This window comes from Panulirus ornatus, chromosome 6 (genome assembly GCF_036320965.1).
Source record: "Panulirus ornatus isolate Po-2019 chromosome 6, ASM3632096v1, whole genome shotgun sequence".
NCBI lineage: Eukaryota > Metazoa > Arthropoda > Malacostraca > Decapoda > Palinuridae > Panulirus > Panulirus ornatus.
Genome location: NC_092229.1, coordinates 47,961,970 through 47,984,575, shown reverse-complemented (window position 1 = coordinate 47,984,575; position 22,606 = coordinate 47,961,970). Strand labels below are relative to the sequence as shown.

Here is a 22,606-nt window from a genome sequence, read left to right as displayed (position 1 = left end):
CACTGGATTTATTATTATCTCTCTGTCTGTATCTCTGATGCTTGTTTCCTTTTGGAACTCCTCAAGGGGATGGCCATGGCAAAAGATTCTCCAGTGTGGTCTTCCTCTGTATATTCATTCTTTTGGCCTTCAGTTTCATATAACAAGTGCCCACACCGAGGATTACCACCTCACATTCTTTGTTAGATATATGCTTATGATTTTGCAAAAATGCTTTCCTCTATTGTAAGTATTCATCCATCCTTATGTATTACAGTTTGTCCAGTCCCAAGCACCTAAAACTTCCCACTTATTCAAGGTTTTCTCCAATTAAATTCACTTACTTATTCACTTGTCTCTTTCCATTGCTGAACCTAAAACATTCTATTTTAATCACATATTACTCTCATGGATGTTTTCCCACATACAGATTGAGGCTGGAAAATCTGAGCTTCTTGAAACCAGAAACCCCAAAATTCCATTAGTTGGTATACTCAAGATTGCCTTAAATATAGATCATTAGTTGATTGAGTTAGCAGCTTTTTTTACAATGCCTCCCAAAGCATATGCCATTGTTTTTGCTGCCTGCACATGCAATACTAAAGCTCCATTCTTTTGTCAGTTGCTTTCACACTATTTTCATAAATTCTCCCCATATCATGGCACCAAAAAAAGAATACCAGTGATGATAAAGCTCCATTCTTTTCTCACTTGTTTGTATGACATCTTCATAGGTTTGCTCCTCATGACATCAAAAATGTGTACCAGTGCAGTTGTTGGATGTAGTGCTGTAAAGAGGAAGCACCTTGTGCTTACCATTGTGCAGAAACTGGAAATCTTACAAAAAGTAGATTTTAGGATGTCAGTGCCTGTTTGTAGCATTTTGTGAATGTGCCTGAGCCATAGTATTTTTTGATTTCCCTACCTTATTCTTTGTTGCAGGGAGGCAGTAACCTTGCCAATAGGCCATTTGATTTTTTTTAAGTACTTGTTAAATATCAACATTACCTTTGGTTTCTTTATAGGGGTGCCATGATGCAAGAATATCATCCAGGTGTATATTTCATTGATAGAAAACGTATTATCACATTTATAAACATAAAAAATATCTAAGTGGAATATTTACTTTGATCAAAATATTATATAAATGCATCAGCTAGCACCTTCGATTTAACCCATGTTTTTCTTTTATGTCATACACAAGTAAATGTGATGTGTACATGCTGAATATTATTGATACTCATGATTTTACAAGGATAATATTTTTTTAAAAAGATTCTGGTTAAAGTCACTGTCATTATTGTGATGATGAAAGTGGATATTTCCTCTACTTTATCACAGTTATGGCATTCACTTTAATTTTTTAAAACAAGTGTCCTTTTAACATTTCATGAAAGTATCTGTTTATTACATAGTCCTGCATGATGGACATGGCTAGCTTCCTGAGTGATGTGGGATCCCCATAGCTGCTAGAAGGGCATCAAGGGGGCAGGAATTAAGTAAACAAGGACATACAATATTTAGTTGTTATAGGACTCTGGCAGCTTGAAGTTACACTTTGAGTGAAGTCACCTTTGGCGAGGGTATATTACCATTAGTTGATGAAAGAGCACAGTCTTATTTAACTACTTCTTGCTTCCAAGAAGTCCATCCTCTCCTTGCTACTGAGAGTACTACAGGAGCCCCTGGAGGGGATGGTACTAGGGTTATCCCCAGAATGGGTTCTGGGGTTTTATGCCATATGTTTTTTCCTGCTTGTTGGTTGGTAAAATAATTTAACCTGGAAAGCCATATAACCAGATGGGATCTAGTCATAATCAATTCAGGTTACTTATACTTCAGTGCATCACATTTAGATATTTAATGAATAACCTAAATTTAGTTTACGCATTTGGAGTCAACTTTGTTTCAACTCATTCATTCTTCATATAAAGAATTAGTTTAGGTATGAAGAAATATTAAGATGTGTTTTAAGGAGATTTTGCATGTTATGTTGTGTAGCCAGAATTGGCACCTTTGAATACACTGATGTTTGTTTGTATATGCATATTCTTCTCATGCCCTTATGGTGGTAAAACTTTTTCTTTATCTTTCCAGGTGAATCGATCATGCCCAGAGCATCCATATGATTGAGGCTATGCACATTTTTAATTAAAAGAAAAATGCCTATGTGCCATTACTGTTCATTGTGCCAGTTGGGAGGCGTCGCTTGTGTTTGGACGCTAACCCACAATATTGGGAGGGGAGGACCTATCTCTTATTCACACTGTCTGTTGTTGCAAGTAGAGGAAGGAATCTGTGCATCTTGACCTCAGTTACGATGACAGAACTGGTAATTTTTCAGTGCATACTTCACTTGTGATTGAAGTAAGAAGTGTAATTTCAATCTGAGGATTTCTGATGCATTTGAGGAAGCTTTAGATTGCAGAATATAAGATCTTTGTTTATTTGATAAAGAAGGAACTTAAAAGTGGGTACATTATTACTTAGCTAATTAAGACAAAGAAACAAGTGATTCAGCTCTTAATTTTGATATATTTGACTGTCAACAAGGTGATTGTTTCCCATGACTGTGGTTTCATAGTGTCTTTCTAGAAAAGAAACTTGCATGAATATTTCCAGATAAAGTACTGTCAAGTCATATGCCAGTATCTTCAAGGAAAAACTACATAAGATATAATGTGCTTGTTCAATGTGGTGAATTTTGAAAAGACTACCACTCTAGTTAATCTTTATACAGGGTGGCTCAAAAGTCCAGACTCACAGGCAGAATTCACTATTTACCTTTAGTTCAGCAAATGTTCCTATTGCATGCCCTGAATTTCCATACACATATCCACGAGTACTCTGTCCTCATGGGTATGTGTATGCAAGTTCATAGCTTGCAGTTTAAACATTTGTTGAACTAAATGTAAATATTGAATTCCGCCTGTGAGTCCAGACTTTTGAGACACCCTGTACAAAGTGTTCCTGAATGGATCCCTGATCAAGAGGATATGCTGAAGTCCAGATCTTTGTGCTGATTGTAATGCAGTATTGGCTAAATCACTTCAGGTAATATTTCTCAAATACCCTTTATTTCAGAGCTGGTTAGGCTTAACAAAATACTTGCAGTAATTGCAGATAATATGGAAGTACAATATATTGCGTTGCCAAAAGACATCAGGACATCATGTTATTCTTTAGTTTCTTCATTTGACAACCATAGTCTTTATCTACTTCTTCCTTATGTAAAATATTTATCAGGGCTTCTGAAGTTGACCAGCAGTTGTATGGTTTTATCTTCACAATGGTTGTATAGAATTTGCAGTGCTCAGGTAGTAGACTAGTAATACTGCCATGAAGGATTGAGCCTCAATAACTTATGTTTATGGCCAAGAAAATGCTCATGTCTAAAAGAGATGTGATACAAAGGACCAAACGTACCATCACCTATATGAATATTGTCTTCAGTGATTTACTACCTGGTTTTTAAGTGTCTGAATGTAAACAAATACCAATTATCAGTTCCATGAGGACTCATGAGTTCAAAATAGTGACTTCATACAAAAGTAGATAAGTGAGTCACTTGCTGATGTCAGCTCTTTCTCTTGAAAATTAAAGAGGTGAGAAACTGCTAAATAAAAAACTATTAAAATTACAAAACCTCTAGTCCTCTGACATTTACCTTCAAATATTAATGATAAAATTGTAGCTCACTAAATTCTTGTAAACAGAAGTTCTTTTACTCTTATCTACTCTCATGTGAAATTCTTTTCATTTGTTGACATTAGCACAGGTATCAAAGTCATCTTAAGTGTGACTTGTTCTTTTGGAATATTTTGTTTTGGCCAATTTGCTCATGATGTTGCACTATAGTTTTGTGAGCTAAGACCACATAACATAGTTCCTTTCTGTGTATAAGCCATTGCTGGTCATGTTCATTCTCACTAAAAAATGGCGATTGTCACATTTAATTTTTGTAAGGAAATATTTGCCTGAAATGCTCACACACAGTGAACTATATAACTTTTTTTATATATACATATATATATATATTTAATAATTAGGACCTATTGTACATTTAATTTTAATAGCTTTCATCATTCAGGGATATTATGATAATGTGGATACTACCCCTTATTCATGCTGTACTATTAAAAGTGGATCCCTTACAACTAGCCTGTTGGGTTGTTTTGGTTAAGTGGAGGAGGTTGTGCTTATTTGCAAGATCTTAACTAGATCAGGCATTTGTGTGGTTCTTGATCTTTTTTTTTATACATATAATATTCTGTTATGTATATGAAGATGGCCATTAGCAATTTTTATACATGATACAAAAAGTTTATTCCATCTTGGAATAAATAAATTTATGCATATGTTGAAATCCCAGCCTTGCTCAGATGAGGTTAGATTAGTTTTGGTAGTTAATGACTGATTTGCAGCCTTGATGATAATGACAAACACACTGAGATCATGATCACATGGAAAGCTGGTGCATACAGCAGTATATAAGAGATACAGAATTTGAACATAGTCAGTATGGTCCAGAATGCATTATTGATCTAACACTGAATCTTGCAGTGTGATTAAGAAGGCAGACAGAGAACAGTCAATATTGCCCTTGTGTTTACCAAATGGATTTGATAGAGCTTGGTATTTCAACTGTGGTATATTATATGGCATTATGACCTATAAACATTGGTAGTGGTGTATTACTGTACAGCATAATGCTGATATTCACAATTTCTCACTACCTTATGGGCAAAGCTTGTAAAATAGATTAGATATTTTGTAATCAAAACTAGAAATAAAAGGTGTGTAGGAATATATATATACATATATATATATATTATATATATATATATATATATATATATATATATATATATATATATATATATATATATATATATATATATAGAATGAGATATTTGGTTTTACTAAAAGAAGTGTACTGTATGGGATGGGTAGATGGTAGTGCAGATTTTATATGATGGTTCTAACAAGCATTAGCATGGATTCCTGCATTCTTCTTTAGAATGATGGCCCCCTAACACTTTACTGCTATCATAGTCTTACTTAGTATTGATAATGTAACTCAAATGAGTTGGTTTGACTCCAGTGATTCCATGCCTGACGGTTGTATATAACGGTTGTCTCCCCCTCCCCAACGTCTTCCCCTCCCAGACACTCCCTTCACAGGAATTCTTCAATCTGCCTGGTATTTTCTACCTTCCCAGTTTCTGCCTTCTTTTACTTAGCTTTAGATATATGGCTTTTCTATGAACACTTTCATTACAGAAGTTGCTATTCAAACTGGATTTTTCTGAAGGAATTAACCAATGAATGATATGCAAACCAATAGATTGGTTGGCTCTGTGATGCCCTGACCATCTCATCTTCAGGACACACCTTTTCTAGCGTATCATAATGATAGTGGTGTGTTAATCAAACCTGCCCCCTCTGCCCACTTCCCCATACTGTAGCTCTCTGTCTTTGCTTTTGACTAACTTGCAGCACCTCTAATGGGTTGCACTGGCTACTACATCCCCATGGGGTGATGAATGTTACTTCTGCAGTGTTGTGCCCTTGGAGTAACATCCTTGTGCCAGCAGAACTACCATACCACGTCTCTCTTACCATGTGGTTTTCATACTTTGCATGGATCCACTTTCACATGTGTATCATTGTATAGGTCCAGAGTATTTTATTACCCTACTCAGATGTATATTACACTAAAGGTGCAATGATTTGATATATGTTGTAGTTTTGTATATATATTCTATAAGTGATATTAATCAAAGAAAATTGGCTTTCATCTCAACAACTGACATTAGAAATGTGGAAATCATTAGTGATAAATTTAAAGATAAGGAAATGTGATTTATTCTTTTAGTTGAAGGAAAATTTTGTACACTGCTATGTTGCCCAAAATTATGTACAATAATAAAGGCTGATGAATGTGCAGTGTTGTATCACACTTCCAGTTGAGGGAGCTGTATCATATGTGTATAAACAGTTTTGATAAACATATGAATATTGTTTCATTAAAAAAAGTTGTTTGCTTTTAGATCTGTAAAGGTGGAAAATCTTTCTTGGGTAATGATTTGCTGAACTGTGTTATGTTTGTACCATTTTATAACTGCTAGATATTTTACATTTTTTTGTTTTTTCCAGCAGTGAAATAGTTGACATGATGCACAGTTCAGGGTAAAGTAGGAAGTGGTTTTTGAACAGTACGTACATAGTTTATTAACTGTTTGGTTGTATGTTTGGAAGCAGATACCCTTGTTATTATGTCTCACCAAATGGGATAGTATTCATCAAGGTCTTCATGAACTGGCTTAGGGGATTTACATAATTATCATAAAAGATCACCTAATAGCTGCAATAAGATATCATGTCCTAATAGCTTACACGTGGAAGGCATTATAGGATCTTCTTCAAATAGAAGTCCTTCTTATACAGGAGTCTCAAAATCCATCTAATTTATCTTAGATTTTTCCTTACTTTATTTTGTAATATCATTATCACTCTCATTTACATTGGGTACATACAGATATACCCTTCTTGCAGATTTGACATCTCCAATTACCAGGGGTAGATTTGCTTCCCTTCTTCTTTTCTAAATTTTCCAAATACAATTTACACATCTTTGTACCATCTTGGTACTGTGTATTATTTTTTTCAATCACACTTCATGGTAGCATTCCCAGACACCACCTGCACTTGGTAACATTCCAAATAGGAAGTCATCTTCATTGAGGTTATGTCTGTATCAGCAGAAGGAAAGGAGTATAGCAACCTTGAGAATTTCCCACTTCAAAGGAGTCCATGAAGATTGTAGCCTTGCATAACTCAACTAAACCCAAACCTTCATTCATTAAGTATTAATTTTGATTTTTCTAATTAGAAATATCTCATTGGTCTCCACTTCCCTAACCCTTTTGCTATTAAGGATATTTTTTGTATTAGAATGCATTATTAAACCTTGAATAGTGGTATTACCTTCATAATCTGTCCCTATGTATGCAGAAAAAACAAAAACAGATCCCCACAAAATATGTATGCTTCATTGTTTATGGACCCTTTGGTTGCAGTTTATGATGAAATTTATTGTACACAATTTTTCTCCACCACAAGATATAACGAAAGCCTACAGTTGTCAAAAAAACAGCTTTTACATCTCTTGTGGTTCGCCAATGCACCCTTACCAAAAAAATTGTGCCAGAGTCCTGTAAAGTGCTGCCCCCTTTCAGTGACTTAACTTCACCTCACTCACATACACTTGACTCTCAGCTGACCATCACCCTCATGCACTGGGTCAATATTTTTTTTCACATTTTTCTTTATTTTTACTGATATTTAGGTAACTTATGAATGAGGACAAGTGAAAGTTGGGTGAACAGCTATCAGCAGACTTCAAGGAGGATAAGAAAATATTCTGGAAGGAGGTTAACAGTGTGAGAAAACAAATGGGAACTTCAGTGAAGAGGACAGATGGAGAAATGGTACCAGCCAGAGATGAGGTGAAAAAGAGATGCAGTGAGTACTTTTAAGGACTGGTAAATTTGTGTTTTAATAGGGTAGCAGGTGTGAGATGTTTGGGTTGAGAGGTATGTGAAATGAGAGTCATGGCAAGTGGTTTGGAGAGGTGTTGAAAGCCTTGTGTAAGATGAAATGTGGTAAGACAGCTAGGGCAGATGGTATTGCAGTTGAATTTCTTAAGAAGCAGGTGACTGTGTTGTTGAATGGTTAGTAAGGATTTTCAGTGTATTTATGGATCATGATGAAGTACCTGAGGATTGGCAGAGTGCCTGAATTTATGCCGTTGCATAAAGTCAGCAGAGACAAAAAGGAAGACTGAAATTGAAGGTATAAGTTTTATGAGCGTGTCTGATAAGTTGTATAGGAAAGTGGTGATTCAGAGGGTGGTAGTGTGCTCCTGTTGGAAGCACTAGGCACATGTATGTCCCTTCCTACCTCTGCCCATGTAGCCTTGAAATTGTTGCAGGAATTCTCATTGTGAAGAATTTTGTCTGTGGATGTTGATCATGTGGTGAAGATCTTCCTTTGTTAATGATAATGGGTTAATCTGGACAAATGGCAGATCAGAGATATCTCCATTCAATAAGGTAGAAGTTGAATTTAATACGAGTGATATTTCTAAAGTAAAAACAAAACTGAAGGTGGTAGCACTCGTATAAACTTTTGTTGAAGCAGGACCTAGTGTCTGTGAATCTACTTGTGCATGTGTCTGTCAGTCCATGTATGTGCAAGTTTTTCTTCATATCAATATTTCTGAAACCTTGCTTCTCCTGGTAATTCCTGACTAGGTAGGAGTTGGAGGCTTGGCAGAAAATTCAAAGGTTGCTTTATCTAAACACCTCACCCTAGCATGTTTCATCCCCCTCACACCTTCCTTGGTTCTTTCCCCATTATATTCCCAAACTTTTCCTTTCCAGGATGCCAGCTGTTTTCCACCTCCATTTTCCTGTAGCTTCTCCCTATGTATTATCTGTATATCCTCTGTATATGCTTAACCTGCTACCTCACACAGATGGGAAACAGCAAACAGGTATGAAAAATAGAAACAGTTTTTTCTTACACAACTGCTCCTACTTTTGTAAGGTAAATCAAAAGAAGATAATCAGTGGCCTCATTGGCATACACTTGATCTCTGGCCATCTTATAAGATGCTCCTGAAGCCATAGCCTCCTATCCACAGCCAAGTCTAACACTCTTCAGTGATCTACGATGACCACCTTTGTGCCATGGTTCAAACAACTGACAGTATTTCACCCCTTGTATACCATCCAGAAACAATTAATTCTAACCTATGTATGCCTTACCCTTTTAATGTTCAGATTCAGATAACCCAAAGCCTCTTTCACTCAATCCTTCCATCTCCTTGCTTTCCCTGCCTCCGTTGTCAGTCTTTCCACATTCATCATCTCCACATGTCCAAACTGTTTCAGCTTACCTTGGTCAACGATGTCAGTCATACTTTGCTTACTACCACCCCTTTCACTGTCATGTTTTACACAATCACCCTAAAACATTCATATAACAACAAGAGGAGAGGTCTTGCTAAATGAGTGTTCACTTAACAAAAATATGGTTTGAAAATGGGATTAGTATGTTGGAGCAAAGAATCATACTGAACAAGCATTAACCTCATTTGATGGCAAGGTAACATTTACAACTGATGCACTGTGCTCAAAAGAGGAAGAAAAAAAATCCTTCCTTTATGAAATGGTGGATTAGCATTCAAAATTAAGATAAAATACACATTTATGTCAATACCTTTCTGTTGGCCTGATCCTTTGCTAAAATAGAGGCAGAGGTAGTTATATATCACACATCTAAGAGGTCTCGAGAAGAGAGGGGGATGTGAAGAAGTTTCTTTATTTCTATTGAACTTATTTTCACTTAAGATGCCCCTGTCTCCTTTATTTATTAATTATCTGCACCTCCAACCAGCAATGACAGGACACCATGAACAGCATCAGTCTTCAGTTCGGGTGAGTAAACTTATGTTCGATATTGTTAGGTTATTTTTAGTGCTTAAGGTTTTTGGACTAAACCCTAAACCCACAGTAAATACCTATAACAAAAGAAATCTTGTTGAATAGGATTTTGGGTCTATTTTCTATGAGCTGAAGCACATCAAAGTTTATAACATGGATTTTTTAATCAAAATTTGTTTTGGCTAGATTGCACCCATTTTTAAAAAATGATCGTAAATGAAAACAGATTTTGTTGAATAATAATTTCCTGATTGTGTAACCTTTTCAAGAGCAAGTTTTGTTCATGAATGTAAAACTACCTATACCTTCAAACTCACCCACCTTTGCAAAAATCAGATATTGACCGCTCCTTCCACAAACTCAATGCACCCAGGACCTTAGTTCCCACTCTGACTCACCACAGCCCCCCATCATCCATCTTATGCCACTCTGGACTAAATTTGTGTCATAACAGACTTTTACAAAAATGTTTATTAATAACAGATTCCAAACTTAGTCCAGTAGGATCCCAAGGGCCTATCAGAAGCTAAATTATGATACACTGAAGTCCATTAGAACAGGAGTTTAAATTTACATCTTTCTTTTTCTTTCATATGTTTGATATTTCCTGTATGAGCATGGGTGCATCCAGAACAGCTGACTGAGGCTTAAAAGATAAAGAACCTCATTAGACTCTTTTCTCTGTTCCATCTTTTGGAAAGTAATAAAGGAGGGAAAGATTGCCAGCCCCCTGCACCTGCCCCTCTTAGTCACCTTCTACAATATGCAGGAGCGACATGGGCAGTATTCTTTCTCCCCTATCCTCGAAGACAGTCTATCTATTTCAATACCCATATAACTGATATTTATGGATATATTATACTTGACTGCTGTTTTCCACGTTAGCAAGGTAGTGTCAGAAAAGAGGCTGACACCCATTCGCATACATATATGCACATACATATACATACACATGTACATATTCATACTTGCTTGCCTTCATCCATTCCTGGCACCACCCAGCCCACAGGAAACAGCATTTTCATCCCCTGCATCAGCAGGATAGTACCAGGAAACATGAAGAATGGCCACATCCGCTCACATCTATACACTAGCCGTCGTGTGTCATGGACCAAAATCACAGCCTACCTACATCCCAGCCCCATAAACCTTTCCATGCCCCAGTTCAGTCTACTGACAGTCCGTTGACCCCAGTATACCGCATCACTCCAATGCATTCTATTCTGTGCATGTCTTTCACCCTCCTGTATGTTCAGGCCTTAATCACTCTATTCTTCCATCTCCAATTTGGTCCCCCAGTTCTCTTTGTTCCTTCCACTTCTGACACATACATCCACTTCATCAAATCAATCTCTCCTTTCTCATTCCCTCTATATGTCCACACCATTTCAGCACACCCTCTTCTGCTCTCTCAACCACACACTTTTTATTTCCACAACTCTCTCTCTTACACTTTCATTACTTTCACGATCAAACCACCTTGCACCACATACTGTCCTCAAACATCTCATTTCCAACACATCCACCCTCATCTGCACAACCCTATCTATTGCCCACACCTTGCAACCATATAATATTGTTGGAACTACTATTCCTTCGAACATAACCATTTTTGCTCTCCAAGATAACATTCTCTCTTTCCAAACATTATTCATCACACTCAGAACCTTCACCCCTTCCCCCACCCTATGACTCACTTCTGCTTCCATGGTTCCATTCACTGCCAAGTCCACTCCGGGATATCTAAAACACTTCACTTCCTCCAATTTTTCCTCCAATGGTTGTTTAATTTGTTTATGGATGGGGTTGTTAGGGAGGTAAATGCAAGAGTTTTGGAAAGAGGGGCAAGTATGAAGTCTGTTGGGGATGAGAGAGCTTGGGAAGTGAGTCAGTTGTTGTTCGCTGATGATACAGCGCTGGTGGCTGATTCATGTGAGAAACTGCAGAAGCTGGTGACTGAGTTTGGTAAAGTGTGTGAAAGAAGAAAGTTAAGAGTAAATGTGAATAAGAGCAAGGTTATTAGGTACAGTCGGGTTGAGGGTCAAGTCAATTGGGAGGTGAGTTTGAATGGAGAAAAACTGGAGGAAGTAAAGTGTTTTAGATATCTGGGAGTGGATCTGGCAGCGGATGGAACCATGGAAGCGGAAGTGGATCATAGGATGGGGGAGGGGGCGAAAATTCTGGGAGCCTTGAAGAATGTGTGGAAGTCGAGAACATTATCTCGGAAAGCAAAAATGGGTATGTTTGAAGGAATAGTGGTTCCAACAATGTTGTATGGTTGCGAGGCGTGGGCTATGGATAGAGTGGTGCGCAGGAGGATGGAGGTGCTGGAAATGAGATGTTTGAGGACAATGTGTGGTGTGAGGTGGTTTGATTGAGTAAGTAATGTAAGGGTAAGAGAGATGTGCGGAAATAAAAAGAGCGTGGTTGAGAGAGCAGAAGAGGGTGTTTTGAAATGGTTTGGGCACATGGAGAGAATGAGTGAGGAAAGATTGACCAAGAGGATATATGTGTCGGAGGTGGAGGGAATGAGGAGAAGAGGGAGACCAAATTGGAGGTGGAAAGATGGAGTGAAAAAGATTTTGTGTGATCGGGGCCTGAACATGCAGGAGGGTGAAAGGAGGGCAAGGAATAGAGTGAATTGGAGCGATGTGGTATACCGGGGTTGACGTGCTGTCAGTGGATTGAATCAGGGCATGTGAAGCGTGTGGGGTAAACCATGGAAAGCTGTGTAGGTATGTATATTTGCGTGTGTGGACGTATGTATATACATGTGTATGGGGGGGGTTGGGCCATTTCTTTCGTCTGTTTCCTTGCGCTACCTCGCAAACGCGGGAGACAGCGACAAAGTATAATAAAAAAAAAATAATAATATATATACTCTTTGATCCCCATTTCCCAAGTACTTTCTTTGAATTTTTAGCATTCAGGTAAATATTTCATAACAAGCCAGAGTGAAGAAGTTGACTGCAGATTGTACACTTCTAGTAAGTCTCTTTCAGGAAGTTTGTTTCTTCTAAAAAGAAATATCAGCTCACCTCTTAACAGGTCATAGCAAGGGCTGGTGGTAGCACAACTAAGCCTTCTTGACAAATTCATGAATCTTCATAGGGTCCACCTAAAAACAATTATTCTAATTCAATGGTATCTACAGTGGTATCCTCATGTGCATGAATGTTGCTCCTTCTCTGAGGTCTTCTCCTTGACCACCAGCATGCCAAACACACAACTGCTGCCAGTACTACCACCAAGACAGGTATCACAATGGGTGCCACCTTTGAAGTCTCTGTATAGGAATAGTGGAATGACACAGATTTGCCATCATGCTCAGATATCATCTAAAGTATAACTCGTGCTCTGTTTTACAATCACCCATATTTCTGTGAAAAAATTCATGTTAAAAGCCTGATGCTCTGCAAATACTTCAGTTTCAAGTGTCATAAGAGTTTAGAAAATTTTCATGAGTCCATATCATCTCTTTTAACTCTAAACTTATTCACATGGGGTACATGAAATGCATACCTCCTTTTGACTCAAAATACCTATGCTAAAAGTATATCCTAAATCTTCCATACTACAACTACAGCTCTTCCTAATTACTTACAAGGGAATAATCTAAATAGGTGGATTTCTTTTCTTTCACAGTTCCATCCTCACACATACAAGTACATTGAAAAAATGCCCCCCTACACACAGTTGTCATTTCTTCCACAGAAAACTGTATCTGGACTATCTTTAACCTAAGCTCATTCTCTGCATGTCCTCTTTTTTTGTACCTTCACTTAGTTTCTAATCTTAACCAACTTGTCATCCATGAGCCTTTCCAAAGATTTCTTCCCACAACATTCTCATCTTATTAATCCTGGTACTTTCCTAATTTCAACTATACTACATAATTTATCAATCTAAGGTTTCACATGCATGCATTGTGTCTGAAAGCTTTTGCATATTTAGCACTTAATTCTTTCCATTCACCCAAGTACACAATGTGTTTCTGGTTGTCCCTTGCATAACCAACTCTCAACTTTAAAATCCCCAATGCAATTCTAAATGAATATTGTTCCAAGATATAAAATCCCAGTGCAATCTCAAATGAATATTGTTCCATAATATCAATATCCTAAATAGTTATGAATCTGCAGTGCACTTTATAAGCTACTATAGGAATTACTTTTCTGGAAATGTACGGAACAGATATAATGAGGATGTCTCGGCTCCAAGTGTAAATGACAATGGTAGATGAATGCTTAGGTTGTGAGCACCAGTACATGATTCGACCTTCCATTTTTGAGGCTTGATTCAGGTGAGGAACCTAGCATATCAGCCCAGAAAAACAAACATTCTTTCAACTCGCATTCAACTCATCTCTGCCAAAGCATTGTGGGTTATCTGAGATGAAATATTCCTTCATCCACTGATAGGTTTTTCTGGTCTTTAGCCAGAAGTATCTCAAAGAGCTTCTGTTGTACTACATTTCCTTTGCTTTTCCATTCTAAGGATACTATAGCTGTCTCTTTTCTCCTTCTAACTCCACCTTGGATGCCTCTAATGTTCCATCACCCTTTGATGTTACTCATACTTATCCTTTATCCTTCCCTACACAGTAATATCTTTTATTCCAAAGAGCACTTTTCTCTCAAGACACAAGCAACAGACATGAACAACTTGGCATCAATCCTTATATTTTAAAGGAATGTGCTTTATGATTTTTTTTTTTTTTTTTTTTTTTCCTTTTTAAGATAGCACGGGCAGCTGAGGCTACATTCAACCTGTCTTGGAAACCCTGCATTACATAAATAACCAAGACTGCCTCTAAGAAATGAGTGCAATTCAGATGCCAAAAAATCTTCTATATGAATGATCTGCTTATCCCTTGGAGTAATATGTCATTGTTTGGAGTACTGCTCTCACATCAACTTATAAACTGTCCAAGTCTAAACTCATGACAACCTACTTGCCCTACACCACAAAATTTGTTCACTTTCTTTTATATCTGTTACTGTGGTTTCTGCTCCCAAGAATTGGCTGCTTGTGTGCCAACTAGAACATGTAACACTTTGCAAGCGACTGCTTCACATGATTACTGCCTGGTCTTTGACAACAAAAAGATTGACCACCTATGATTTAACCTACGCATCAAGCTTTAGAACTTTTAACCCATCCCCATCTTTCCTAACGACTATGGCCTAACCATTTTTAAGTAAGGTTTTCCGTTTTCTACAAACCACGTAAAGTGAATATATATATTTTTTCTCATTTCTCTCACTATTTCACCCTTTTCCTATTTCAGTGAACCGCATAACGTCGAAGTGGACTTTTGCAAGTGATTCAGGATTCGATAATCATTTAGAACTTACGGCAGATCATAGGTTAGTCATGAAATGTATGGTGTACTAGAAGGTACAGAGGAGAGAGGTAGAGTGCAGAAGAGATGGATAAATGTAGAGATAATTAGGGGTTGGGAATGTTTTAGGTAAGGATACCAGAACAATGATTAGAGACTGGATGCTATGGAAGCACGTTCTGTATGATGGAGATGGAGTGAATGGAAACGTTGGTCTTATGTGGTGATTCATTGCAGTTGTAAATTGAAAAAGTAAGAAGCACTTTTATAAATGACAATACGGCCATAAATGTTTTACAGGCTAAGCTAGATAGTAGAAAAAATAACCAATTATTTTTTTTCAAAAGGTAAAACTACTCCGATTCAATATTCAGTAACAAAATGTTACTGAGAAGGTATTCTGAACTTACCATTTGGAGGTGGGATGCACAATGCCAGCTCACCACTACCTTGAAGTGTGACGGTCAGGTGATTAATAGATGAGTAACCATATACAGTGCTGCTATGAATAACTTTCACCCCCATGTATACCTGAAATCAGGCGTTAGATAAGGTTTCACATTGGGTTTTTATTTTCATTCTATATCGCCTAGTCTGAAGTGGATTACTTCACAGTAATCATTATGGCCAGAACACCAATTAATTAAATGAAGAACAATTAATATCCCAGAAAAGTGACTACTACGTTAAGAATTTATAGATCGAAAGAGAAAAAAAATTTGTTCGGTATGAAATATCTAATTGCATACTTTATAAAGGATAAGCACAAACCAATAAATTATGAGTAAAGTATAGTAATAACATTTAGCATACGAACCATTTTAAAGCTACCAACAACAACTTCAAATGATTTCACGAAGAATAATTTAGATCTCATTACAATGAAATAATAAGCGTCACATAGATTATTAACATAAGTAGCATCCAAAACATAAATTAAATAGTAATGGACCATATTTCATCTGCTGGGCTGCAGTGCACTGCAGTAGGCTACGTCGGGAAAGGATGAAGTGCAGTGATTAGTTTGTCATTATAGTTCCTTAAATCCAAATGAGGTTGGCTTTCACATCCAGATTGTGACCGTGCTGATATATATATTATGTTTAATCGCTGTTTCCCGAGTCAGCGAGGTCGCGCCAGGAAACAGACGAATGACCTATCCACTCATTTACACACACATACATACATACATATATAACGGGCAAATGTATACCTCCAAGTCATGGCTACCTCAGGCGAAAGGTTAAGATTTAAGGGAAAAGGAAACCTCCGATGTTTGTTGAAATACCTCTTAAAAATTGGAAAAGTGATGCAGAAGGAAAGTGGAGAGAAGAGAAATAATTCCACAGTTTCACTGTACTAGAGAGAAAAAAATTATAACGGTCAATTTTCGTGTGGTAATCTCTACCAACATAGGCTGTGGGAAGCAGCAGCCAGACGTGTGTTGTGGCTCAAGGTAATGATGGGTGAAACTTGCAGTCACCATGTTGGATTTAGTTCACTGAGGCTGCAACATGACGCTCTTTTATTTTTTCTCTCCATGAGAATAATATCATTATTTTCATAGCATTAACGGCCAAAAGTGAGAATTTATCGACTCCTTTACATTTTCGATTTTAAAGCAATGTCACAACAATCTTGTTTTTTTTTTTTTTTAAACCCAAGTACACATCCACCACATTTCACTCATACGATCGCCCTGTAATATGTATGTTATACAAGAACAGCACTACATTTCAGATCCTGGTTAAGATATTTTGATCTAGCCAAACCTTAATTTAGGTCACTCTTACCCTGAGCACGTCCCCTTGTTTGGTGACTCGGAACATCTGCCAGCTATTTGGCTGGAAGTCGATCACGTGAGGTTGTAAATGCACGTCCCAGTAGCCATCGAAGTCATAAACCCTGAGTGACAGCTTGGACAAATCGCCAGTTCTCCGTACGTAAAAAGTGGCCTCATTCACTGCTTTAAGCACATAGTCCAAGTGGTGGTTTGAGACGGGGCAGTCGACGCCTAAAGGAAAACAGAAAACGTAATCATTACTGTTTTTTAGGAGACCAAACTAGCATGAACTATCCATGCTGTTGCCTTAAACTAGTGTTTCGATCATTCTAGCTCGGCTTTGGGTAATTACATTGTCTTAAGTAAATAGAAACTAAAGAAATGACTGAAAATGTCAATAAAATCTAAGACGTTTTACAAGCTACTAGGTACACTGCAAGGTGCGTGAGAGATTACCTGTCGAGATATGACAGTTACGATAGCGTTAAAGAACAGATTTCTGGTAATTTGAGAGTTATGGCTATTGTGATAGGTAGTGGGGTTAAGAGCTTAAGAGAGAATGTGCGGAAAGTGTACGAAAGACAGATATCGTAAAGGTTAAAGCAACAGCTGAGTGGTTACATAGATCCTATATAGATACACAGACCCATGTTCCAAACTAGGTGGTCTGGCCTTAACACGAACATAATTAAATAAAACAAGGGAAAGGTGTTGTTGATGGAAAAAAAAAATGGTCGTGTGCGGGAATACTAGACAATGAATGTGATTATTCCTTTCTTATGTTAGCTGAGACGGCACGGGCACATGAATGCCCTATCCAACGCCAAACAGGATATATGTGTCAGAGGTGGAGGGAACAAGGAGAAGCTGGAAACCAAATTGGAGGTGGAAGGATGGAGTGGAAAAGATTTTGAGCGATCGGTGCCTGAACATGCCCGAGGGTAAAAGGCATGCACGGAATGGAGTGAATTGGAACGATGTGACATACTGGGGATGACGTGCTGTCAACGGACTGAAACAGGGCATGTTTAGCTTCTGGGGTAAACCATGGAAAGGTCTGTTGGGCCTGGACGTGGATAAGGAGCTGTGGTTTCGGTGCATTACACATGGCAAGCTAGAGAATAAGTGTGAGTTGATATGGCCATTTTTCTGTTTCCTGGCGCTACCTCGCTGACGCGGAGGTGGCTGGCGATGCTGTGGGGCGGGGAATCGCTGGGAATGGATGAAGGCAAGTATGAATATGTATATATATGTATGTATATGTAAATGTATGTGCGTGTATGTATATATCTATATGTGTACATGAGTGGATGGGTCTTCGTCTTTCCTGGCGTTACCTTTGCTAACGCGGGAAACGACGATCAAGTATAATATATATATATATATATATATATATATATATATATATATATATATATATATATATATATATATATATCCCTGGGGATAGGGGATTAAGAATACTTCCCACGTATTCCCTGCGTGTCGTAGAAGGCGACTAAAAGGGGAGGGAGCGGGGGGCTGGAAATCTTCCCCTCTCGTTTTTTTTTTAATTTTCCAAAAGAAGGAACAGAGGGGGCCAGGTGAGGATATTCCGAAAAAGGCCCAGTCCTCTGTTCTTAACGCTACCTCGCTAATGCGGGAAATGGCGAATAGTTTGAAAAAAAAAAAAAAAATATATATATATATATATATATATATATATATATATATATATATATATATATATATATATACATATATATATATATATTTTTTTTTTTATACTTCCTCGCTGCCTCCCCCTGGGGATAGGGGAGAAAGAATACTTCCCACGTATTCCCTGCGTGTCGTAGAAGGCGACTAAAAGGGGAGGGAGCGGGGGGCTGGAAATCCTCCCCTCTCACTTTTTTTTTTTTTTTTTTTAAATTTTCCAAAAGAGGGAACAGAGAAGGGGCCCAGGTGAGGATATTCCCTCAATGGCCCAGTCCTCTGTTCTCAACGCTACCTCGCTAATGCGGGAAATGGCGAATAGTATGAAAGAAAGAAGAAAGAAAAATATATATATATATATATATATATATATATATATATATATATATATATATATATATATATATATATTTGGGAGCGGGGGGCTGGAAATCCTCCCCTCTCGTTTTTTTTTAATTTTCCAAAAGAAGGAAAAGAGAAGGGGGCCAGGTGAGGATATTCCCTCAAAGGCCCAGTCCTCTGTTCTTAACGCTACCTCGCTATCGCGGGAAATGGCGAATAGTATGAAATATATATATATATATATATATATATATATATATATATATATATATATATATATATATATATATTTTTTTTTTTTTTTTTTTTCATACTATTCGCCATTTCCCGCATTAGCGAGGTAGCGTTGAGAACAGAGGACTGGGCCTTTGAGGGAATATCCTTACCTGGCCCCCTTCTCTGTTCCCTCTTTTGGAAAATTAAAAAAAAAATGCGAGAGGGGAGGATTTCCAGCCACCCGCTCCCTCCCCTTTTAGTCGCCTTCCACGACATGCAGGGAATACGTGGGAAGTATTCTTTCACCCCTATCCCCAGGGATAATATATATATATACATATATATATATATATATATTTTTTTTTTATACTTCCTCGCTGCCTCCCCCTGGGGATAGGGGAGAAAGAATGCTTCCCACGTATTCCCTGCGTGTCGTAGAAGGCGACTAAAAGGGAAGGGAGCGGGGGGCTGGAAATCCTCCCCTCTCGGTTTTTTTAATTCTCCAAAAGAAGGGACAGAGAAGGGGGCCAGGTGAGGATATTCCCTCAAAGGTCCAGTCCTCTGTTCTTAACGCAACCTCGCTTATGCGGGAGATGGCGAATAGTATGAAAGAAAATATACATTATATATATATATATATATATATATATATATATATATATATATATATATATATATATATATATATATCATACATATTCGCCATCTTCCGCGTTAGCGAGGTAACATTAAGAACAGAGAACTGAGCCTAAGAGGGAAAGTCATCACTTGATCCCCTTCTCTGTTCCTTCTTTTGGAAAAGTCAAAATTGGAGGGGAGGATTTCCAGCCAGCCCTCTGCTTCCTCCCCTTTTAGTCGCCTTCTACGACACGCAAGACATATGTGGGAAGTATTCTTTCTTCCCTATCCTCAGATAACAAATGAGAGTAAGAGTCTAGGCAAAAAAAAAAAAAAAAAGCTTCCAAGGAATCCATTCTATCCCAACTACTGAGCGTAGCGCAACCTTGAACCCCCCAGTAGCCCCTAAATAAAGTATACGTAGTGTGTGTGTGTACATAACCAACGCTCTTATGTCGGCCGCCACCGAAGAATATAAGACGCCCGTTGTCCATCTAGAAGACGCCCGTTTTACACAAGACGGGCGTTGTAACCTCTGTGTCTATTTGTACTACACAGTCACGCTCGTTCATTATCTAGTTATCTTGTCCCAGACACTCAGACCACAGTCCTCGTACGCACACAGTTTTCACATGCCTAGTGAACCTTCCCGTAGCGTAAGCTGACCACAGTCTACTAGAAATACACACAGCGAATCGTACATAATTCATACAGTTATTGATACGTAGTGACGCAAATGTTATTTATATATTTTTCTTTCATACTATTCGCCATTTCCCGAGTTAGCGAGGTAGCGTTAAGAACAGAGGACTGGGCCTTTGAGGGAATATCCTCATCTGGCCCCCTTCTCTGTTCCTTCCTTTGGAAAATTAAAAAAAAAGAAAAAAAACCGAGAGGGGATGATTTCCAGCCACCGCTCCCTTCCCCTTTAGTCGCCATCTACGACACGCAGGGAATACGTGGGAAGTATTCTTTCTCCCCTATATATATATATATATTTTTTTTTCTTTTTTCAAACTATTCGCCATTTCCCGCGTTAGCGAGGTAGCGTTAAGAACAGAGGACTGGGCCATTGAGGGAATATCCTCACCTGGCCCCCTTCTCTGTTCCTTCCTTTGGAAAATTAAAAAAAAAGAAAAAAAACCGAGAGGGGATGATTTCCAGCCACCGCTCCCTTCCCCTTTAGTCGCCATCTACGACACGCAGGGAATACGTGGGAAGTATTCTTTCTCCCCTATATATATATATATATATATATATATATATATATATATATATATATATATATATGAAGTAAAAGAACACACTGCCGTGAAAAGACACGACAATGTTGTAACCCGATACAGTTTCGGCTTTTCACAAGCCAAATTGTATAAAAACACATCCTGATTATCTTCCTCTAACATGAATTCGCCCCTGACCTGCCCAGCAAGACACCTTTAAACACAGCAACTCATTACAGTCTGTGTTAGCAACGAACAAACCTATAGATGATAAAGATACGTAATACCATGTAAGGATTGTCATAGTATTGTACAAATGGGAGAAAGTGGAATAAATGTCAATAAACGAATCTCTAAGAGATGTGCGATAAGGAAAAGATCAAAGTGCTGTTTTCGTACATGTAAGGGACTTTGACCATAGTACTGATATCAGCAACTGCAACATTGTTTTTAAATCGAATTATCATATGTTAAATGTAGAACTGTCGACTCCAGTCTCATTAACTCAAATGTATCTGAGGGCCAATTCCCAAGGAACAAAATCATATGTAATCAGGTCAAGAAATATGAAAAACTACCTACAGCCTTAGAAAGAGTGGATGAGGGTCACTTTACCACTCGGCTGGGCAAGGTGTTAGGTCAGGTCAGGTAATGGGTGAGGTCGTGTCAGGTAAAGATCTCAGATGTATTGATTCTCTGTTTCTAATGCCATTCTAGTTGGGAATGACATGGTGAAAAGCCAGGAAACTAGCCCTGGGGTTAGGGGAGAAAGAAGCTCGCTCACGCGGGAAATGGCGAGTATGATATATATATATATATATATATATATATATATATATATATATATATATATATATATATATATATAGCCTGTGTCCTCTATTTTCAACCAACTAACCTTTGCGATGGGCCGTTAGTGTCGTCGCCGTAGACACCGATATAGTCAAGATAATCCAGCACTTCAGAGCCATGTCGCTATTAGTCGTCACTCTTCTTAGGAAATCATTGAGATGTATCAAGTCTATATGAGTTAGTTTCCCCCGAAGAATAAACTAACTCCTTCGAAGAACAAATTGGTCACCCGTCTCGCATGCATCCCCATGAGAGACGGGGTTGACGGGGTAAGTGTTGAGGCTTGATACAGTCGCAAACATAACGTACGACTTCTCTCACGACCGTTCGAATCTAATTTACATTAAATTACGATACAGAGAAAAGGAGAGTTGAAATCTACTTACGTAACATTATGTCCTGACAATGAGAAATATCCAAGAGACTTACAGTATGTGAAATTGCCATAGTTTTTGTATTTATTAATCGTCCGTCTGGCAGCGGCCCGAGTTGGTGATACATCCTCTTGTTCGTGACTCAAATATAATTCCTATCATAAACTGAAATAGATATTATTATACACAATACTACCTAAACCCCAACACTGCGCTGATCTGTGAAAGGCTGTCTCAAGTTGTTATAGGAAGTATACTGCTTCAGAAAGAAAAATAATATTAATGGAAAAACATCGAGAAAACAGCAATGGATGAAAAGGCGGTAAACAAAAAATGATATAAGAGAATAGAAATGAGAAATGCTTACACTTAAATCATAAAATCATAATGATGAGAACAGAGAGTGTTTAACAAGGCTCTTTTGTCATTCGTACACACCTATACATGCATTCCGACAATCCTCAGGCACTTCATACTTTAAGAATCCCAGCTAACCTATCAACAAAACAGTTATCCCCCTTCTTAAGATATTCGACTGCAATGATATCCATTCCAACCCCTTTGCCATATTTCAGATTACGTAAGGCTTTCACCGCCATTTCTCTCTTCACTAAACCACTCTCAGTGACTCACTTCGTCGTATACCACGCCGACCCAAACTCCCTACATCT

At 38.0% G+C, this 22,606-nt stretch overlaps 2 protein-coding genes across 7 annotated transcripts in view; one reads left to right on the top strand and one right to left on the bottom strand.

Moving 5' to 3' along the window:
- Positions 1-5,994, top strand: part of LOC139749205 (E3 ubiquitin-protein ligase ZNRF1) — a 271,792-nt gene extending 265,798 nt beyond the window's left edge. For 5 of the 6 annotated variants that reach the window (XM_071662891.1, XM_071662886.1, XM_071662887.1 and 2 more), the window contains one exon: positions 2,077-5,926. In XM_071662891.1, coding sequence (XP_071518992.1) covers positions 2,077-2,112 — 36 coding nt within the window. In that variant the 3' untranslated portion in view covers positions 2,113-5,926. Of the gene's footprint in view, positions 1-2,076 lie in introns of all 6 variants that reach the window. The other variant, XM_071662892.1, reaches the window with a different exon arrangement.
- A 1,740-nt stretch (positions 5,995-7,734) lies between these two features.
- Positions 7,735-21,859, bottom strand: LOC139749206 (uncharacterized). The gene is made up of 4 exons (XM_071662893.1): positions 21,608-21,859; positions 16,629-16,849; positions 15,246-15,366; positions 7,735-12,777 (listed from the first exon to the last, which is right to left on the bottom strand). The coding sequence occupies exons 1-4, from the start codon at positions 21,678-21,680 to the stop codon at positions 12,620-12,622; spliced, it is 573 nt and encodes a 190-aa protein (XP_071518994.1). The 5' UTR covers positions 21,681-21,859; the 3' UTR covers positions 7,735-12,619.
- Positions 21,860-22,606: the final 747 nt, after the last annotated feature.

Bases quoted from the DNA above. Each gene is read 5' to 3' on its own strand.
- LOC139749206 (XM_071662893.1), bottom strand. From the start codon at position 21,680: ATGGCTCTGAAGTGCTGGATTATCTTGACTATATCGGTGTCTACGGCG. The intron at 16,850-21,607 runs GTTAGTTGGTTG...GTTTTCCTTTAG, and splicing joins ACTAACGGCCCATCGCAAAG to GCGTCGACTGCCCCGTCTCA. The intron at 12,778-15,245 runs GTAAGTTCAGAA...ATTCCTATACAG, and splicing joins GTGCATCCCACCTCCAAATG to AGACTTCAAAGGTGGCACCC.